General features: G+C 38.2%; 1 protein-coding gene across 1 annotated transcript in view; it reads right to left on the bottom strand.

The window, feature by feature from the left end:
• The window catches only part of COG3 (component of oligomeric golgi complex 3), a 53,913-nt gene that overhangs the window by 22,550 nt on the left and 10,874 nt on the right, over positions 1 to 20,489 (bottom strand). The window contains exons 4-16 of the mRNA XM_033104445.1: positions 20,186 to 20,351; positions 19,500 to 19,574; positions 18,194 to 18,286; positions 17,469 to 17,594; positions 16,054 to 16,134; positions 15,447 to 15,490; positions 14,600 to 14,726; positions 13,913 to 14,004; positions 12,676 to 12,815; positions 11,262 to 11,422; positions 7,183 to 7,288; positions 4,491 to 4,615; positions 1,934 to 2,023 (exon numbers count right to left, since the gene is read on the bottom strand). Coding sequence (XP_032960336.1) covers positions 1,934 to 2,023; positions 4,491 to 4,615; positions 7,183 to 7,288; positions 11,262 to 11,422; positions 12,676 to 12,815; positions 13,913 to 14,004; positions 14,600 to 14,726; positions 15,447 to 15,490; positions 16,054 to 16,134; positions 17,469 to 17,594; positions 18,194 to 18,286; positions 19,500 to 19,574; positions 20,186 to 20,351 — 1,426 coding nt within the window. The remainder of the gene's footprint in view (positions 1 to 1,933; positions 2,024 to 4,490; positions 4,616 to 7,182; positions 7,289 to 11,261; positions 11,423 to 12,675; positions 12,816 to 13,912; positions 14,005 to 14,599; positions 14,727 to 15,446; positions 15,491 to 16,053; positions 16,135 to 17,468; positions 17,595 to 18,193; positions 18,287 to 19,499; positions 19,575 to 20,185; positions 20,352 to 20,489) is intronic.

The following is a 20,489-nucleotide window of genomic DNA, read 5'->3' on the forward strand; positions in this document are numbered from 1 at the left end:
TATCTAATTCCTTGTTCCCACCACCCAAGTCTCTCTTTATTTATTAAAACTCCTTGCAGAACTCATTGGTGTCCCCTTACCTAATGCTTTCTGCGACCTTCACTGCTGCCACCATTGTCACTTCTTGTAATTCAACATAACAAAATTCAAAAGCAGCTTCGTAGCCAGGAATATGTACCTGAACCCTGAATAACTATTAAGTGCCCAACATATAAGAACAATGCCTAGCCTTAGAAAACTTTCGAAGACATTAAGTGATCATTTTTCACTGATCACTTTTTTAAAAAGTTAAGGGAGCATTTGAGATCTGGCTCCCAGGCATATGTCATCAGTGTGGCTCAAATAAACTTTTATTAAAAAATTAAAAGTTGAAAGGCAAAAGGATGCAAATTCGGCCATGAAAATAAACTTGCTATTGCTTCCTAAGTTGAGGGCTTCCTCTTCCTACTTAGATCCCTTAGAATATGTAGGACACAGAATTAGAAACCAGAGCCAATGAGACCCTTAAAAAGGGGGACGGTGGAACAAGAGGACATTAGCTTGTGAACATTTTTTTAATTAGGACATTTTTTTTCCTCCTGATGATCTAAGAAATACATGCTCACTGTAGAAAATCTGGAAAATTAAAAAAGTGTATACAGGGAAGAGGGAAACTCTTCCATAGTCACTCAAAAGCTTTCAATGTTACATTTTTTTCATGGATGTTTTCATTATATAAAGTTATCATGTATATTTTACCTATTATAAAAAATATGAGAGCTCAGACTTAGAAAAACTTTTTAAAACTTAAATCTGCCTGTCTATAACTTTCCATTCTCTTACAGTCCCCATATCAAAATTTCATTTTAGGGGCAGCCGGTTAGTTCAGCATAGCGTGGGGCTCTTAATAACAAGGTTGCTGGTTCGATCCCCGCATGGGCCCACTGTGAGCTGCGCCCTCCACAACTAGATTGAAACAACTACTTGACTTGGAGCTGATGGGTCCTGGAAAAGCACACTTAAATAAATAAAAGTTTAAAAAAAAAATTTCATTTTAACTCTCCATTCCACAAACAGGAGAATATAATCACAAAGGTAGTAGAACTTTTCCAGCAACAGGATCCCGAATTCTTTTGTGAGATTAAAAAAATAAAAAAATAAATGTATCTAAAGCCTTAGAGTTAGAAATCATTAGAAATCAAGTCTATAAATCTGGACGTCCAGAAAGGTTCACAACGTCTGCACAGTCCATGCAGCAAAGAAATTCTGGCTGGAAACAGCCCTGTAGCTCCCTCCCTGCAGGTGGCCAGCACTTGAAGTGGAGAGTTAGGAGAGCAACACTTTCAACCATGCTGGACTTCCTAAAAAAAAAACCTTAGTGGCCACGGGGGAAGCATATGCAGATTTCTTCTTTATTAAAAAACTGCAAGTCACAAAGTCACAGCCACTACTTCCGGTCACACAACCCATGGGCCACAATTGCCCGTCTTCTGAACTGACTGGCTGTACTTTTGACTGGCTGATTTTCTCCACGCGAGGCCATTGTTATTTAAAACAGCACTGTAAATAAATAACTAAATAAAACATCGTTGTAGGGATTATTATAAATTGCTACATTTCCTTAAAAACTCTGATTTGGTATTCCAGGGAAATAAATAGCAGTCCACGACCTCCCCAGTTGCTAAGGCTATAACAATAAACCTCGATCCTATAGAATTTATAACCTAATTACCATTTTCGGTACATTAGGAAAGCAGGCCCTCTCTCTCAGTACAGTCTTTATTTAGCACTAGAGTGAATTAAATACGAGCTTCTCTCTAAGGGCCTCAAAATTAAATCATATTAAACAAATATCCTACTGCCGAAATGGCTTTAAGTTTATGTGCCTATAAATAAATGCTACATTCCCCAACATTATTATGGTAACAAGATTTCACCGGACACTTCATCAAACCTTGTTTTTGCTGATAGACTCGGACGCTCCCAGTAAGGACTGAATACAGGCAGATAAGGCTTCCTGTGATAGTCCCTGGAACACCGCCCTCTGGTGGGAGAAAAGAGAAACGTCACCCTGAGCGATCCACAAACAGAAAGGACCATCCTGGGCCACCGCTGACCGCGGGCCCTCATCCACTTACTAGTTTATATTCCTGGCAATATTCCTCCTGGAGTTTCCTATTCCCGTGCAACCCTTCTAGACTAACACACAGATTCGTAATTTGCATCTCTCGAAATATTCGTGACCCTTCCCAGTATTTCCTGAGAAGCTATTTCTCGCCAGGCTCTGTGCTAGATGCTGGAGGCACAGGGGTGGGTGGGCAAGGCTGGCATGGTTCCGACCTCCTAGCGCTCTCTCTCCAATGTGATCTCCAATATGGTGCAGGCTGTTTCCGAAATATATAAAACCAACTTTAAAACAAGCCCTCAGTAAATCCACTTCTAAATGTGTATCCCAGGTAACAAATCGGCATTGTAGGATAAAATTCATGCACGTAGTTCATCATCAGTGTTATTTAAAACAGCAAAAAACTGGAAATAACTTAAATGTTCAGTGACGAAGGGGCTGACAAATAGAATCCTAGTAAATCTAAATTATAGAACACTGTGCACGAAATCAAAAAATGCCAGAGGTGGTGAAATTCTTATAAAATATAATTAAGTAAAAAAAATCAGGTTACGAAATAGTACGTGAAGTACAGTTCTTAATTGAATTCTGTCGCTCCCACGTCGCCTAGAGGGTGGCACGGTGGTCTGGGCAGGGAGTCCTGCCGGTCGCCTGGCTGCCCTCGCTGTGTCCATTCCACCCCCCATGAAATCGATCTGGATGAGTATGAGCAAAATGTCTATTATCAGGCCACAGTCCAGGGCCCCGGCCTCATACTTGATGCTAGTCTCTTTTTGTACTGCTTTCCTCTTTGCTTCCCATGATGCGACTGCAGTAAGAAGAGATTCTGGCTGCCACCTGGTGTCACTGTCCCTGCCTCAGGAAGACTGAAGATGAGAAGCTTCGACTAAGACCCTCTTTCTCCAGCTCAGCCTTACTGAGGTTTTCACGGGGTTTGTCTTTCCTCACCTTCGTTGGGTAGGAAAGGGATAAGATTTAAGCATAAACTAAGTGAAAAAATAATAGGCAGGCCTAGGGCATAAACTAAAAACAGGCCCAGTCACATGCGCAGGCCTACCTAGTGTTTGGCTACAGACCTTGTAAGCACCTAAGAGGCTTCACTAGGGTCTGTGGTGACAATGGGTTCTGTATGGAATGTGCCCCCTGGATATTTCCCTCGGGATCCTGGTTCCACTGTAGGAAGTTTCTGAATCGCAGCCTAACACCACAATTCAATACACCAACTGGGGAACCTGGAGGTAAAGTCAAGTCACTGTCCAAAGTCCCTCTGGAAGAGATCTCATCAACTGGGCAAAAAGGCCGACACATCTAACTGCCAAAAAGTCCCAGAACTGGGCAAAAGGCACTTTCTGGTTGAATTACAAAATCTTCAAGCACAAAAGCCAGTAACTAGATACCAAGCAGTGTGAACTGCACTGAGCCAATGAAACCACTGTGCCCCCTCGTGCAGGCCCTAGGAGTCTCCGTACAAGCGTCTCCACGGTGACAGGGGTCACACTTACCCCTTTTGAACCATATTCTTAAGAAACAGTGGCATCTGGAGAATTAATTACATGACTGTGTATTTAATCACTTCTCTCTTCTATATGCTATTTGGGTTGTTAACAAATTAATTTTTAAAAAGTAAATTAAAACCACTGAAATTTATAAACTATTTTGGTTCAGCAGTAAACCATAACAGTAAATAATGTGGACAAATCTGATCTTTCATGGATTGATAATCAATCATATCATTAAATGGGAATGCTTAAAATAAGTGTTACCCGAAATCAATGGGCAGTATAAGCTGGTGCTAAAAATAAATTAATTAATTAAAAGGTACTGCTGATTTCAGCAAATAAATCAGTTCATAGTTAGAAACACATGTAATCTTAATACTACTTGTTAGGGAAGCTGATTTAAATTGAGTGCAAAACTGAAGTAGTTGCATCTAATACTAAAGTTAATACTAAATGTATATTATACCAATGTTACATTGGACATATCACTTAACCTTTCTGCATCTCTTTTTCTTCATCTATAAACTAAGACAGATGAATTAATCAGTAGTTTTCAGTTTATTTGTGGTCGCAGACTCAATGAGAATCAACGAAAGCTACAGCCCTTCTCCTCAGAAAGACACAAACAGAAGCACACAGATAACTGTACCCACAACACAAGTGTTCAGACTCCCCAAAGCCCGGTAGTGGGTCTAAGGGTCTCCAGAACACTCCGGTTCAGAATCCCTAAATGAGACTGACCTTCAAATTACGTCTATATTGAAAAATTATGATTCTGATCTAATACCAAACAAAACATTATACCAAAATCTTAAAATTAAAAAAATATTTACTCAAGTGAAAGAGCAAGCAATTTACAGTAAAGGTACAAGATCTTACATACGTACATCTATGCATCTGTACAATTTGGAGAGACAGACAAGTGTCCGTCGAACTGTAGGATACCACATTCCATGAAGATCTGCCGGAGAAATTGTAGCCTGTGGCCTAGGATTGAGAGATTCTGCTGAACCTACAACCCAAATGGAAAAGATGACACATTTCACACACATGGAGGTCGGTGTTATTTGCACAGCAACTATAAGCAGTTTGTTCTCATTAACCACCATTAGCTGGAGGCACCCATATTCTCTGGCCTTACCTTAAATCAAGAATGCCAAAGAAACCTCAATGAGTGACAGGTGAGGTTTAACACAAGAGGTATATATGTATTCATGTGTGTTCTCACATACTCGACCCAACTGTTTTTCCCAAACTGTGATCAGTAATCTTTATGGACTAAATCAACAGTATACACGTTATAGAATAACTACTATGCAGCCATTAAAAAGGAGGCAGATCATTATGTGGTCCCGTGGAAGCAAGTGGGAGCCAGTGGAGGTGCGGGAGCGACAGGCAAGCAAAGCAATATTACACAGGACGATTACCTGAAGCGGGTGTGCCTGACAGCCTGCCTTCCGTGTTCTAAGCTGAATCATTTACAGACCTTCTCAACCCAAAGACTGCACTTCCATCCCTCACCACCTACCCCCCAGACGGGTTTTCTTAGGACTTTCTTTCAGAACCACTTTCTTATTACTTTCAACAGGCTTCTTTATTACTGCAAACCATCCCACCTCTCAATGACTGCATCTTAACTTCCCAGTCTCTGACCACGGGACCCTCGTGATTTCCTGTTTCTCCCCTTTTTACTCAAAATACACTCTGCATCCCACTGCATCCCCCCTCTCCTGACTTCAGTCACACCCTCACCCCTGCCTGCTGACAGCCCCTGCTGCTCTTCCCCAGTCGCCCCGACACTCCTCTGCTTCCATCTGCTCAGACTCTCCCCTGATTTCTGCTCTGATGGCTCCACTCCGTCCGGGTGTGATCTCATGCATAAGCCCAAAACATCAACTCTCCTCGGCCGTCACCTCTAAACCAGTCCTCCTCTGGAGAGCTCCAGAGCAGTGCCGACCAATAGAGGCACAATGTGAGCCATAAATGTGACACATTCAAATGCCACATTAAAAGAAGTAAAAAGAAACAGGTGGAATTTTAATCAATCCAATATATCCAAAACATCATTTTAACATGAAGCAATACAGAAACTGCTTCTCAGGTACTTTCCATTCTTCATGTCATATTAAGTCTTGGGCATCTGGTGTGTATGTCACATACTCGTGGCACTTGCAGACTAGCCACATGTCACCTCCTGAGTGGCAGGTGGCTGCCAACGGACAGCACAGCTCTGGGGCCCTATAATACAGAGTTCTCTGTTGTTCCACAGGGACCTCAGCCCTCATGTCTCGTGTGCCATCAAATTCTCGATTCAAACTGCAACCATGTCCTTCACCTGTACACTTCTCCCCATCCGCCAGCACACCCCATTCAAACAACCTTTCTTTCAAAAGAGACAATCTCCTAACGAGTCTCCACAGTTCTGCCAACAATACATTTTTGTAAAGCCAGGAATGAGTTAAAGACTGGGCTTTTGGGGGAAAAGGGAAAATGTACAAGGCCAGGGCTGGCAACACAGAAATGTATTCTAGTTTCTCCAACAAGTCTGGAAAAGCCTTTCTAGCTTACGGTACATACTGGGACCAAGAGGTATACTACCATGTGGCATGAATTCTATTTCAGAAGAGAACATTTCACCTCCTGTGGGTCCCTCTTCCTAGCAAGCGTGACAGAATGGCTTTGTCAGATGGGGATGCCCAGGGGGCTTGGCACTCTGGACTTGGGGTGCCAACCATTTATAGAGTGGACTCAGAATACTTGATGTGCCCTAAACCCAGGGATTTGGGGGCACTGGGGCTAGTTCAAGTCCATGGCATTTCAGTGCTCCCCGACTCCCAGCCAGTCCCATGGGACCTGAGCCCTAGTGTCATCTTTACAGCTGGGGGTTGGGGAGAAGGGATGCCTCCTTTCCATCTAGCTTGTTGTCTAGGTAACTCAGGAGTACCTAGGGTTATTCTTATACAATTTTTCTCCTCGCATAACATGCAACCTAGTCTAAGCCTCCCATACATTTGCTTATTTTTTTTACCCCCGTCCCAGGCATTCAATACTTTTACAAAATGCAAACCTGATGGTGTAGTTACCCTGATACACTATTACTAGCTAGCAGTTCAAAGTCCAAGAGACTATATATCACCTGACACCTATCACAATCTGGCCTGCTGCACCTGCTCCTCCTACAAACAACCTATGCCCAAACACACCAAAGCATGTGACTTCCCCAAAGCAGCCAGTCTTGCAATCCTCCATGCTATTCTACCTTAAACAACCTTACCGCATCGAACGCTCTCACGTCACCTTTATAATAAACACTACAGCTTTCAGACATCATACCTCTCACTAAACCTACCTTCCTGCACTCAAAGCTCATGTCCCTTCATAATTCTGACGCCATGCTTCCAGATCCCAGGCTGCCCTTTCGCACATCATCACGGAATTACGTCTGTGGCCCGTCAATCTCCCCCCACTAAAGTGTGGGCTCCTTAAAAGCACAAGCTGTTTCTCATGCCTGGAATATGACAAGTCCTCAATGAAAGTTTATAAAGGAATAAATAAAAGGTGCAAGTTAAAACATCATACCAGATTTTGTTACATTATTAGACTCTGTTTCTTCTAACCGAACATCTGAAAACGAAGCTTCTGAAGGTACCTTCTTCTGTTCGTCTTTTATACTCTGTGCAATTTGCTGTATAGAGAAATCAGAAGGAACATTAAACTGTAGTTTGCAGCTGTGTTTGGCAAAATGAACATGTCCTTTCTATGAAGTAAAATATAATACTAATTAATAAATAAATGGACTAAGAAAGAGAACTATGCCAAAACAACACAAGGAAATGAAAAGGTTAAATTAGTACAGAGTGTTCTATTCTCAACACATGCAGACTCTTTTCTGAAGCACTCATTTCAGAACTCATTCCTGGTGGATATGACCAGGTATCCACTGAAACCTCAAATACACAAGACTCATATAAGCAGCACCATTTTCAACTCTAAGTTTGGAAACAAAGTATTCAAACGTCAGATTTCATAAAGAAAACAAGGAAGGGATGGGACGAATGAGGAGCACATAGTTTCCTAGATCGGGGTGCAAACAGATCTAGCCCTCATCACACCCACTTTGTGGCCTTCAGGGTCAGGGAAATTCCTGCAAATGGACCAGTCATCTGCTCTCTGGAGTTATTATTAGCAATACCCAGACACCAAAAGATAGTTCCTACTACGAGCCTGCAGAATAATAAAAGCAGCGCAAAAACCAAACAGCCCCAATATTATACACCCTAACCTACCATATCCCTGTAAGGCTGATAGTACATTATAAAAAAAGTAATACACAAATAATTAATATAACTACCTAAAATATAATAAATATAAATAGAAGTCAGGAGAAAGAATGAAAGTTTAGGAAAACAGTCTTAAAACAACAGGTAAGGGCACTAAACAGGCTGGCGTAGTTCAAGCCTGTTAGCGTTAAGACAATCGTACCTATTATGACACACTTATCAGTCTGGGCACTGAAACAGGTGAAGTTAAAATGCTGGTGAGGATGTGGAGCAACAGGAATGAGCCAGTTCACACACACAGGTTCCCCTGCTCTCCCAGCTGAAAAGTCCCAGAAGCAACCATACTCACAGCAGCAAGTACACTCAGCACCACTCTCCAACAAAGGAGCCAGTACCCCCCTGAAGAAATGGCTGATTCGAGGGCTGAGACAGGAAACATAAAGATGAGCCTGAAGATTCTTGCAGCGCCAGGAAATAACAAAGTGCTCAACAGGAAAACAAACACTACACTGAGGGGACAGGTCAAAGAGACACAGGAACCAACTGAAAGAGCAAACAAAGACCAAAAGTGGAACTATCTGAGCAACAAAATAAAGTAGCAGTGGACTACAATCCAAAATATAAAATAAATATTCATGAGTCCATACTGGTATTAGTAAGTGACTGAATAAAGACAAACCTCCCTTGCAGAAAAATTCCAAATAATTTATGCAGATCCTTTGCCCAAGGAAGTAGAGCATAACTTCCACTCTTTAACAGAGGCTGCACATGCTGTCCAAAGAGGACAGTATGGAAAAGTAGAAGAGTAACTTTCCAGTGGCACCTGGCAACACTGTCTCAGCTAGGTGATCAAGGTCAATACCGTGTTTCCCCAAAAATACGACCTTTCCTGAAAATAAGCCCGTTAAGATCGTCGGCTAGACGGACGCATTTAGTACCTTATGACAATGTTCCAGAAGAAGATGACATGACTGTATTTGAATAAATGTAGACTGTTGTACATGAAATAATAAGACATCCCCTGAAAACACGCCCTAATGTGTCTTTTGGAGCAAAAATTAATATAAGACCCAGTCTTATTTTCGGGGAAACACGGTATCAACAGCGATAAGTCAGTATTTACCCTTGATATGCTGTGTTGAAAATGGCACTTGACCTCTATGGTTTTCCTCTCAGAACCCCGTAATACCAGTCTAATCATGAGGAAAACATGAAAAAAATTCCAACAGAGGGGCACCTACAAAATGCTTGACTAGTTCTCCTCAAAACTATTAAAATCATCAAAAACAAGGAAAGTCTGAGAAACTGTCACAGCCAAGGGCAGCCTAAGAAGGTATGAAAAATAAATGTCATATGGTACTGGAAATGGGATTCTGGAACAGAAAACAACATTAGATGAAAACTAAGGAAATCTGAATAAACAATGGACTTTAGTTAATTCTGATGTGTCATCACTGGTTCATTAACTGTGTCAAATGAACCAGACTAACGTAAGATGTTAATGAACAGAGGAGCCTAGGTGCTGGTATATTGGAGCTCTCTGTAGTATCTTCTCAATTTTTCTGTAAATCTAAAGCGATTCTAAAACATAAAATCTATTTTAAAAAAGAAAAAATCAAGAGAAGCAGTCTAAACAGAAACAAGATAATATCCAAGCCTCATGTGACAATTAATAACAGAGACCACCACTTGGTAACAAAAGTGATCAAGTTGATAAATATGGGATCAACTTGGTAAAAGGAACGGAATTTAATGTACTTCTCACAGACAATTAGATTTAAGTCTATCAGCACTCTTGCTATAAACCAACGGTCATTTAGAAAGAATAGTTCAAAAAAACTGGCAAACTTAGATCACATCTTTTAAAATATGTTAAAAACATGATGACAGCAAAATTATTTCAAGGGTACGTTTTTAAATTGACTAGCACCAAAATTTCCTTTGGAACTTTTCAAATAAAACAACCAGGCTATTGATAATCTTTATTCTATGGCTTTTAAAAACGTATTTGTATTTTAAATATTTTTTTCAAAGTAGATCAAGTAATTTATTTTAATCAGTTAAGAAATAATCATATTCTTGTAAGTTAAGGGACCCTGAAAAGACAACCCCTTCATATTAAAATTTAATACAGAAAAGCAGACAATAAAAACTCACCTTTACTAACAAGCCAAACGTCTTATTTTTTTTAAATAACTCAAAATCACAGAAACAGGAGGCTGCCAGGGGTGGGGGATGGGGATGGGGAAAAGGAGGAAAGATAGTCAAAGGGTACAAACTTCCAGTTATAAGATAAGTAAGTTCTGGGGATCTAATGGACAGCATGGTGACTGTAGTTAATAACACTGTACTGTATATTTGGACGTTGCTAAGACAGATTTTAAAAAGCTCTCACCACACACACACAAATTTCGATGCTACGTGAGGTGATGGATCTGTTAACTTTATCATGGTAAACATTTCACAATATACATATACATCAAATAATTACACTGTAGACCTTAAACTTTTACAATGCAACATGTCAATTATATCCCAATGAAGCTGGAAAAAATTAAAGTTAAAAACAAAATTTTAACTGACGGGTTGGATATTTCACTTGTCGATTTTCAGTCAATTTTGTGTTTTTAAGTACTTCAAAGGTTAAACAAACAGCCACTGTCTACTGCACGACCACTAAGGTAAACGCTTTCTAGTCATTTTCTCGTCTCACAACCCTCCATGGTCAGTATTGTTATGCTTATTTTACAAATAACGACACATCTTCATGGAAGTTAAGTAACGGCTACTAATTGATGGAGCTGGAACTTGAACCTAGTTCTGTCTGATGCTATACTTAGCTCCAGCTCCACCCCCACCCCGGCCCCCGCCCTCACCCCATGCCATGCACAAGGCAACCTTATATGGGCAAAACCTCTACAGAGATTAGCTCTTAAATTTAAAATCTTCAGATCTATAGTTGATAATAATCTGACTGTATATCTTAGTAGGATATATTCTAAGGACAGAAAGTACAAAAATCTTGAATTTAGTAAGCTTGTTGTTAGCCACAGTGTTGGTGTAATTCTGAAACTAATTTTGTGTATGTTGTAACTTGGAGCAAATGGAGAAACATATAGAAGGTGCTGGAAGCCAGGGTTTCTTTTGTGAGAGAAGAGAAAGACCAATATGGAACGGGGGAAGATGAGGAAGAACTCTATGGAAATAGATCTGATTTGGCGGTTTCAGTATGAACTCGTAATATTTAAAAATATTCTATGGCACGTTTATCTTGATTTTCCATTTTGAGTGAGAATTAACAAGAAAAATCCTATCTGAACTATTCTAAAACATCCCGAAGTTTTGGGGGGTGAGAGGGGACCAGTCAGCAGAACCCACCTCCATCATCGCCAGCTTATCGGGGTACGCCAGATCGCCGGGAGCCGGCTTGTAGCCAATGATGTCTGTCTGAATGTAGATGTGGGTTCGGTAGACCAGCCGCTCTTGCACGTCTTCCAGCATCTGCTTGACGCCAGCTGCAAAGGCCCCCAGCTGTTCGGCTGGTAAAAAAAAGTGCAGTCATTCATTCGTTCCTTTAGAGTCAGAAAAATACTTTCCTTAAACAGGCAAAAATATTACTAAATTGTCTAGTAACAGAATGACTCACATTTGTTCCAGGGACTGTGGTTGTATGTATTTCAGCATGACTCAATGACGTCAGAAAAATTTAACAAATGTCTTTCAATTTCCTCAAATTTAAAACTGGGAAATAGATTTGCCCTTACACCTTCTTCCCAGGAAGGGAAATTATTTGTTATTAATATGAATAATAAGATCTGACTTAAAGCATACAGCTTCAGACCAACCCTGAGAGATAGCTAGGGCAGCTTATTAATTAGGGTACCATCCCCATTTTACAAATAAATTGAATCCCACAGATACTAATAACTTGTTAATGTTTTCACAAAGAAAAATGACTAAAAAAAAAAAAAAGAGACATGAGTTTATACAGAATTTCTAAGATGCCATCAATGTTGAGACACGTCTCAGTAATTCAGTACTAGTTTCCCCCAAGGGCTGAGGAGTTGAAGACTCTACAGTCATATACATGTTCACATTAATTTTAAAAAAGCATCTTTAATTCAGAAGCATGAAAATGTACATCTTAGAATGAACTAAAGAACAAGAAACTTTGGAAGAGTAACAGACCCATAGTATCTCCTAAGAAAAGTCAAATAATTTCTGCCAGTAAAATAATTACTTGAGGTATTTTTTAAAGGTACCTAAGTTTCATTAGGAAAAGCATGTTTTCTATGACAAATCAAATATTGAACGTATCACATAGATAAAGTAAAACTGTTTCAGAGAATTGCTTTTCTTTATTTGTAATTTCAAAAAGATGAATCATTACTATGTACGTATGCTAAAATAATTCCTGTTTTTTAATCAAGAGTATACAATATAGTCAATTACTTTACATATTCTAGTAACAGGTACTAGAAATGCCTAACACAAAACTGGTGGTCCGTTCTCTCTGGATTTCAGATGCCAGAAAGAAAAGTAACTATAATTATTTTATTACTAACTTTGCCCAGATTTTAAAATTCTTTCCCCACTTAATTTGTATGTTTAGTCACAGAATAAGGTACATGTAGATTCAAAGAGGGACAAGGCATCAACCCAGGCTTCAAAAATATTAGATTTATATAGGTGGTGGGGTAGGGGGGAGAAAGAGCTCATCTTTTTCAAATTCACTGAGCCACAGATATAATTCAAAAGACCTTCAAAATTATCACTTCTACTTATCATTTACCATTGTTCTGTACATGATCTTCAAGCACCTCATTTTTAAGAATCCCACAAAGTTCCGAAAGAGTCTCTAAGTGAATAACATGAATGATCAATGGCCTGAAGACATCATACAATGACATACACAGTTTCTCCAAAAGTTCACTAAAATAAAGGAATAAAACATGGTTTAGTAGTAATCTTTTCAGGATTTTCCAATAGTTTAAAAGACATCATTGATTCCTTCCAGCCAATAACAATAGTAAAAACCTACTGGAAAATAGTATGGGGAATATTACACAATGTAAGTGAATGGCTGAAAGTAATTCTGTAAAGTATTTTTGCTTTAAAACCTCAGAATCAATAAGCAATCAGCAGTCAATTCAAATTAGCTTCCCCCCCCCGCCCCCCGGCAAATGTCAATTTACTACAACTTTTACTTATTTCAGCAATAATTTTGTATATGTCCTTTCAAAAACAATAAAAAATATTTCAGTAGACTAAATTATCCTTTTATATTCTACATCACTGTGAATCAAATGGTAATATTTTCCCCAGGAAAGACAGGTTCAAAATTCTTGAATACTTACAGATTTAGATAAACAAAACTCAATGTACTCTAGATATACAATATTTTGACAAAAAACATTTGCAAAGAAAAAATTTGTGTTCTTTGTATTCTTCCTATTGTCAGTAGTATTCATCTATATGTATTTCATCAAAAGTCATCAACCCAATCAAAACCATAAGAGACATTTGTCTCTTCCCCATTGCAAAGGTCTTAGAATCTTTGTAATAGTCAGAATCGCCAATATGAAGAAACCAAAAGTGACTAACAGTGGATCTGAAAGACACTGAGAAAAAAATTTTTAAAGGCTATTAAGTAGTGTCTGTATTTTTAAGTGTCTTTCATTCGTTACAATCACAGGATTTTTTAACAACAAGGATTTATTATACTTAGTGGAGATAAAGGGCTCTAGATTCCAAGACTTACTTAGTTCACTATACGGGATTCGTACTGTCACACCACACTGTCTCCATAATTAGGTTATGAACAATGCAAATGCATGTGGCCTTGAAACTGCACACTTACTTTAAAACAAATAACCACTATCCCCACCCAACAATATTCTGTTCACACATTCACAAAAGTTAAAATACTCTGCAGTTCATTTAAGGTGACTCGCAAAATATACTAAGCTATTATGGTCATTAGCAAATGAAATCACAAAAAGAAGAGTTCAAGTCTGGGTACCACCTACTCTAATTTTGACGTTGGTTTTGTGAAGAATTCATTGTAAAGTTGGTGTTCATCCTGGCACACATGGACCATAAAGGCACAGCCACTGCGAATCTGTGGGAAACAAACACACCACCTACAGTTAAGACACACAATTCCAGTGTTTACGACATAAAGCAAACATGTCATGTGCAAAGAGATTCTGCATATATATTCATAAAACAACCTATTGAAGCACAGGAAATGGTTGGTTTTCAATGGTTTACTGCATAATGTAAATATGGGTGATTTTTATTTTCTTTTTATGCATTATTTTCTAAACTTTTGACAGTGAAAATAAACTGCTTTTCTAGTTGAATGGGGGTATTTAAAAGTAGAATCTTTACGTATTTTTCTACAGTATGAATTGAAATCACAGTAAAAAAAAAAAAAGCACTTCTGCAGCAAAAGCTAAGAATAAATTGTCCATGTAAACCCAAACTTCAGAACTTCATCTTTCAAGTAATAACACTTATTTGTGAATCTTCATACCTCAAAAAAAAAAAAAAAAGAAAGAAAATGCTACTTGCTAAACTAGATTTGTCATAACTGAAGGAAAAATTATTTAAGTTTGTTGAGATGGGAACCAAACCTCAGCCAAGTGTAGCTTCAGGGTATCATAGTATTTCAGAGAAGCTTTAACGTTAAACCAAAACAAACAGAAACTCACCAAGGCACAATGATCTCTGTTATTCTGGCTGGTTAACTCTGTGACGGTACAGGTAATACTAGGGCCCAAAAGGAGCTCCCTCTGCTCAAGGTAACACTGGTGGATGTCATTTAGCAGCTGCTGGTATCTGATCAAAAGCAAGTCACATTGGAGTATAAATGTTTGATTTCAGAGACGTAAATTAAATCTGATCATAAATCCCAGAATAGGGTGCCAAACCTCTCCAGCCCACATTAAATACTAGAAATATTTATGAATTATATATACAGATATAAACACACACACACACACACACACACACACATAATGAACTGTGGTGCCATTACCTTTATCTTTTAAAGAAAAATTTCTGTTCCAAGAGTAGAGATCTTACACAGACCCAAATAAAAAGGAAATCCTGCTATGGGAAATTCCTGCTATGCAGAAATGTACAGCGTGGTGACTGTAGTTAATAACACTGTATTGCATATTTGAAAGTTGCTGAGAGTAAATCTTTAACGTTCTCAACACAAGAAAAAAAAAATGTGTAACCATGTGTGGTGATGGATGTTAACTGGACTTACAGTGGTGATTGTTTCCCAACATATACAAATACTAAATCATTATGCTGTGTGTCTGAATCTAATAAGTTGCATGTCAATTATACCTCAATAAAAATAAACAGAGAGATGCACACTCATCAAGTCAGGTCCACGACCCTGCTCCCTGAAGTAAGTTATGTGCTACAAGAAACAGCGTGAATAGTATGCAAGGCAATGCTCAGAAATGATCTGGGACATGACAGATTGGGAAAATAGTACTTTAAGCGGAAGGTAATGTGGAAACCGAAGAACTTCTAGGTACTCACTCAGGTATTCTTTCAGATCGCTGTTCTATTTGTTCAATAAGGGTCTGCAGAATTAAAAAAAACACATCTAAAATCCAACTGTTTCAGTCCACTTTTAAATTATTTTCTGATTATAACACGTTAATGTTAGAAAATCTGTAAATACAAAGACGTTGAAACATAAACATCACCTACGATACCACAAAATCACCACAGTTACATGATGTGCACACCCCCTGGTGAGGTGCTCTCTGACATTGCTCCGGTCTTTTCCCATCATACCCTACTCGTGTCCGGTCAGAACAAGCTACATGATTCTCCCAAAGTCCCTGTCTTTTATGTCTCTACAATCTTCCCTATGCATGCAGTTCTCTCAGTATAAAGTGCCCTTATATCCCCTCAAGTCCACTGTAAACCTGAGCTGTTTAAGCTCAAGTATCACCTTCCTCTGGGCACCTTCCCTGAGCCTCTGCGCTCTGTGCTCCTAAGGCCGCGCTGAGATACCGTGATGTGATGTGGAAGGACAAAGCCTCCCTGGGCTGAGCAAAGGGCCTCACACAGGCACTCCTGCAAAAGGGCTGGCCACATCCATTTCACAGCAATAGCCTACTGAAGTCAATACACTTACTCTGACTTTGGGGGCAGCAGCTCGAAATTTCACGTAAAACAGTGTGAAGGCGTTGTCTGCATGAGGTACAGAGGAAGGATCCTAAGGAAACGGGGGAGGATGGGGAAGGAAGACAATTAGCAAACAAGTAAGTATTGAGAAAATGTGATGCAAACTATTTCAAATGGCTACTGCTTGGCCTATACACCAACCAAAAGCTTAGAGAGAAAAATCTCATAGATTAAATATTACCATTGCTTCAAATGAGAAATAATTATGAGGAACTGTCATCTCCCTCCTCTTTATAACTACAACTTACCCTTGTTACATGAATTTTAGTGGTAAATAGACCTGAATTCAGATTCATACTCAGTCATTTACTGAGAGGAGGACACTGGCCAAACGACTTACCCTCAGATTCAGGGCATCCACCCAACGGTGATCACATATACTCATCAAGACTACGCAGCTCCACAGTAAAGCACGTTACACACTACGTATTGTACCTATTAGGTATTAGTTTCCTAAACTTACTAAAATTTTACACAATAGAAGAATTATACAGTCTCGCTGATATGTCAGCTAAAAGCAATGTGAATGGGAAAATGCAACCCAAAAATCAGTGGCTTAGAACTGAAAGCTTGATATATTCCATGTTCCTTAGAAACTAAACTTAAAAAGTAAGATGCCCAATATTTACGGTTTTATTTTCTTAGGAAAGAAATGTGCTCAGTGAGTGTCCCACACACCTCACCAGTTAACCCTTATCTTCTAACTTAACACTCTGCTCATTTTCCACCTGGCATCCACTACAATCTGCAACTGATTAATCTGTTTTCTTCTTTACTGATTATTTCTCCAGAATATAAGCTCCATGAAGCCAGGGACCTTGCTAGCTCCTTTTCACTACTGTATAATTCCTAATACAATATCAAGCATTTAGTGCATGCACAATAAAGATACATTTGCTAAATATAGAAAAATTAATTGTCCATCATATGTAAAGAAAAAAGTTCAAATTATCCACCATATGTACTCCCACCATTCAGACAAAACCACTTTTATTATTTTGGTATATTTCCTTCCAGTATTTTCATGAAAAAGATATGACAATGTTTGAAGTACAAATAGTTTGAATCTTATTTTAATATTTCTCATCTAGTACTGAATACTTCTCACACTATTGTATATTCTTTGATAATAAGACTATAATGGACAGACACAATATAGCCATTTTTCCTATTATAAACAAAACTGTAACACATATTCTTATGTAACAAAAAGTAAAAAAGCTTTCGGAGTTACAAGTAACTGCTCTCAGACTAAGATTCCAGAAGCTATTTTACTAACAATTGTCGCCCCAATAAATTAAAAAAAAAAAAAAAAAAAAGATTCCAGAAGCTAAATGGCTCAAAGCCCCCGAGCAGTTCACTCACCCTTTTCAGTAAGTGACTTGTGAGGCTCTGTAGTGTGTTCACAGTGTACGTCTTCATGAGGTGCAAAGCTTTAGAAAGACATTGCTTGAACTTCAGTAAATAGACAGGGTAATCTTTAAAATTCGGCTACAAAGGAAAGGGAGAAATTTACAAAGAGGAAACCAACGCTGACAAAGCCAACTTTGAATGAAAACCAGCATGTCCCTCATGTGAAGCTCCACAGAGAATTCAGAAGGAGGCCGTGTACAGAGTCTAAGTTCCATCAGGACGAATATCATGGCTGCCGTGGTCACAAGCCCCTGTGCCTGGCACAAAGTGGGGGCTCAACAAACATTTGCAGTGCTTAACAAAACATATTTTCAGTATTCCACAGACATCCAGTAATATGTCAGGCCCAACTAGGAAAATAATGAGTAGGGGGGAATAAACACAGCACTAAATCCTTGGGGGATACCATGCAGCATGACAGCAAGAATCGCTCAGCCTTAGAGATGGGACAACGCTGTGTGTGTCAGCCGGGACCTCCTCCCCTCCAGGGGCGGCCTCAGCAGCTCAAAGTACTTTCTACACCACTGCTGACGATGACTAGGAATTCACCAGTTTTCTCCAAGTACATTAGAGATAGACATTCTCCCTCCAGTCAAAATAACGACTTGGCAGCATGAGAAGCAGTATCATAGGGATGTTCAGATTTCTTAAAACTATACAGAAATGCCATGACTTACATGAGATGAGATATATGTTATACAATCGTCTAACTTGGCCAGCATGGGTATAAATCCTTCACTATTCACAGACAACGTAGGAGAATTCAATTTCTTTAAGAGAAAAAGAAAAATCAGCCTTAATTCACACACACAAAAAAACATAGAGGTAAAAGTTGACACTTACGTATTAGAATTAGCCTATTTCCCTTTAGCATGTAACAAGTTATACTAACGTCTTTACATTTTGAGTAGACAAAATATCCTCAAATGTAGCCCATGTGTAACAATAAAGAAAGAACAACTGAAAAAGAATACTGATTTAATTCAGGTTATTCTTAATGAGCTTTTTAATGGGGCTCTTCATGAATTAGCAAATACTGTCTACCACTCCACTGTACAATGTTACATTAAAATAACATATCAAGTACCTAGACTTCCCACTTACTAGTACTTTATAACATACATAAATTTTTTACTTTCAAATGCTGGCATTTTCTCAAGGTTAAAGGATTAACTAATTAGCAGTCACACTACAGGTTTAGCAGTCATATTATGAAAGCAATATACATATAAATAAATATATAAGTAATACTAATAATTAAGTATAAATATAAGGAACATAAGTGTGATTGAACACTTGATATAAAAAATCATATATTAAAACATAAGACAATATACATTTAACATAAGTAGTATATATAAAACATAAGCAAAACCAGCCAACTATTTCTTACCTTGATATACAAATAGCTTGGCAATGAACTATTTCCCATAGAAGTACTAGCTTTACACTTTTAAGTCTTGAGTAAACTATAATTATGATTAATTTAACATTTTAATAACACAATTTACATATAGTTATTATGATTAATCATTAATCAGAAATATCATTAACACAGCAGCCTTATTGAGACTATTACTTTGGAATACAAGTAAGCATTATGAGGCCTACACTTTTCCTCACTCACACTAAAGGAAATTAGTTTTAAAAATGTTTTAATTATTATAGTAGCAAGATTTAAAAGTTAGCATTCCTTCTTACAAACTTCTTCAGAGCTTACAAATAACATATTGTAAGAGGTAACCAACAAAGACATTTTTAATAACAATATCACAATTTAAGCAGAACTACTACTTAAATCATATTTGAAAAAATCTGAACTGGTAATATGTCCATTGATCACAAATTGCAACACTTTCAGAAAGCAAATTATTAAGTTAAAAAATATCACTCAAGCCAATTTATAGGTTTACAGATTATACTCAGAAAGGGAGATATAAAATAAAGTCACTAATTTTACAAAAAGTAAAAAAACATGCTTACTGTGTTAATAGTCTCCAATTCATTAAAATAGGAAAGCTTTTGTTGAATGTTTTCAGCCAAATCAACAAGTTCCGACTTGAGTTTTTAAAAGAGAAAAATCAATTATTATAAGAACATAAGAATCCACAAAATTACATTGAACTGATTTATATTAGACATGTAGATTTATAATAGACATAAGATTTCAGAATAATGCTCAAAGATTTTTGCATTCATGGACTACAATAAGCAATGATGATTACAGTAAATTATATATAATCTTATAAAATAAATGATTGCCTTTTACAAACAGAATATACATGAGGTAATGATAATAACTTAAATATTCTATCTTTAAGTCACAATTTAAGTGCACGCTAGATCAGGTCATCTTTTCTTAAACTCCCAGGCCACTACAATCCCTGTGCTTGTCTGAAAAAGATCAATATTAACGAGTGGACAGAGCAAACTTACATGTGCTCTTCACTCTGCAACTGTACTGAGACCTAACAGCTCAAAACGCAGGAAAGCGTGCCCTTGCCCTGTTTGCGTAAGCTTATTGAGAATAAAACGTCAAGAGCCTCATACTAAGCAGGGTTCAATATCCAGTTAGAGAAATTAAGGAAACGAGAACTAAATTGTATTCATCGATGTAAAACTAAAATATTAAATACGATCACCGGCCCTTCTCTCCTACTGCAAGTTACCTGTTCCTTTAGGAGCTGTTCACAGGCTTCGTGTAGAGCTCCTGTCTTATTGGACACGAAAAGATACTGTTTCTGCAAGGACTCCAGATGCTGAAGAGCACTGTTTACATCATTCAATATAGCATCACACTGCTCCTGAAACCCAGACAAGTAATCCCTCATCTGTCTAGAAAACAGAACCAAAAGGGGATTGGCAATAATATTTTCCCCCAATAAGCATAATCAATAAACAACAAAGTCTCATTTTCCCCAAATGCTTGTATGTCAGGAGAGTCAGACCTAGTCACTAAGTTCAGTATATTCA

This window comes from Rhinolophus ferrumequinum, chromosome 4 (genome assembly GCF_004115265.2).
Source record: "Rhinolophus ferrumequinum isolate MPI-CBG mRhiFer1 chromosome 4, mRhiFer1_v1.p, whole genome shotgun sequence".
NCBI classification, from domain to species: domain Eukaryota; kingdom Metazoa; phylum Chordata; class Mammalia; order Chiroptera; family Rhinolophidae; genus Rhinolophus; species Rhinolophus ferrumequinum.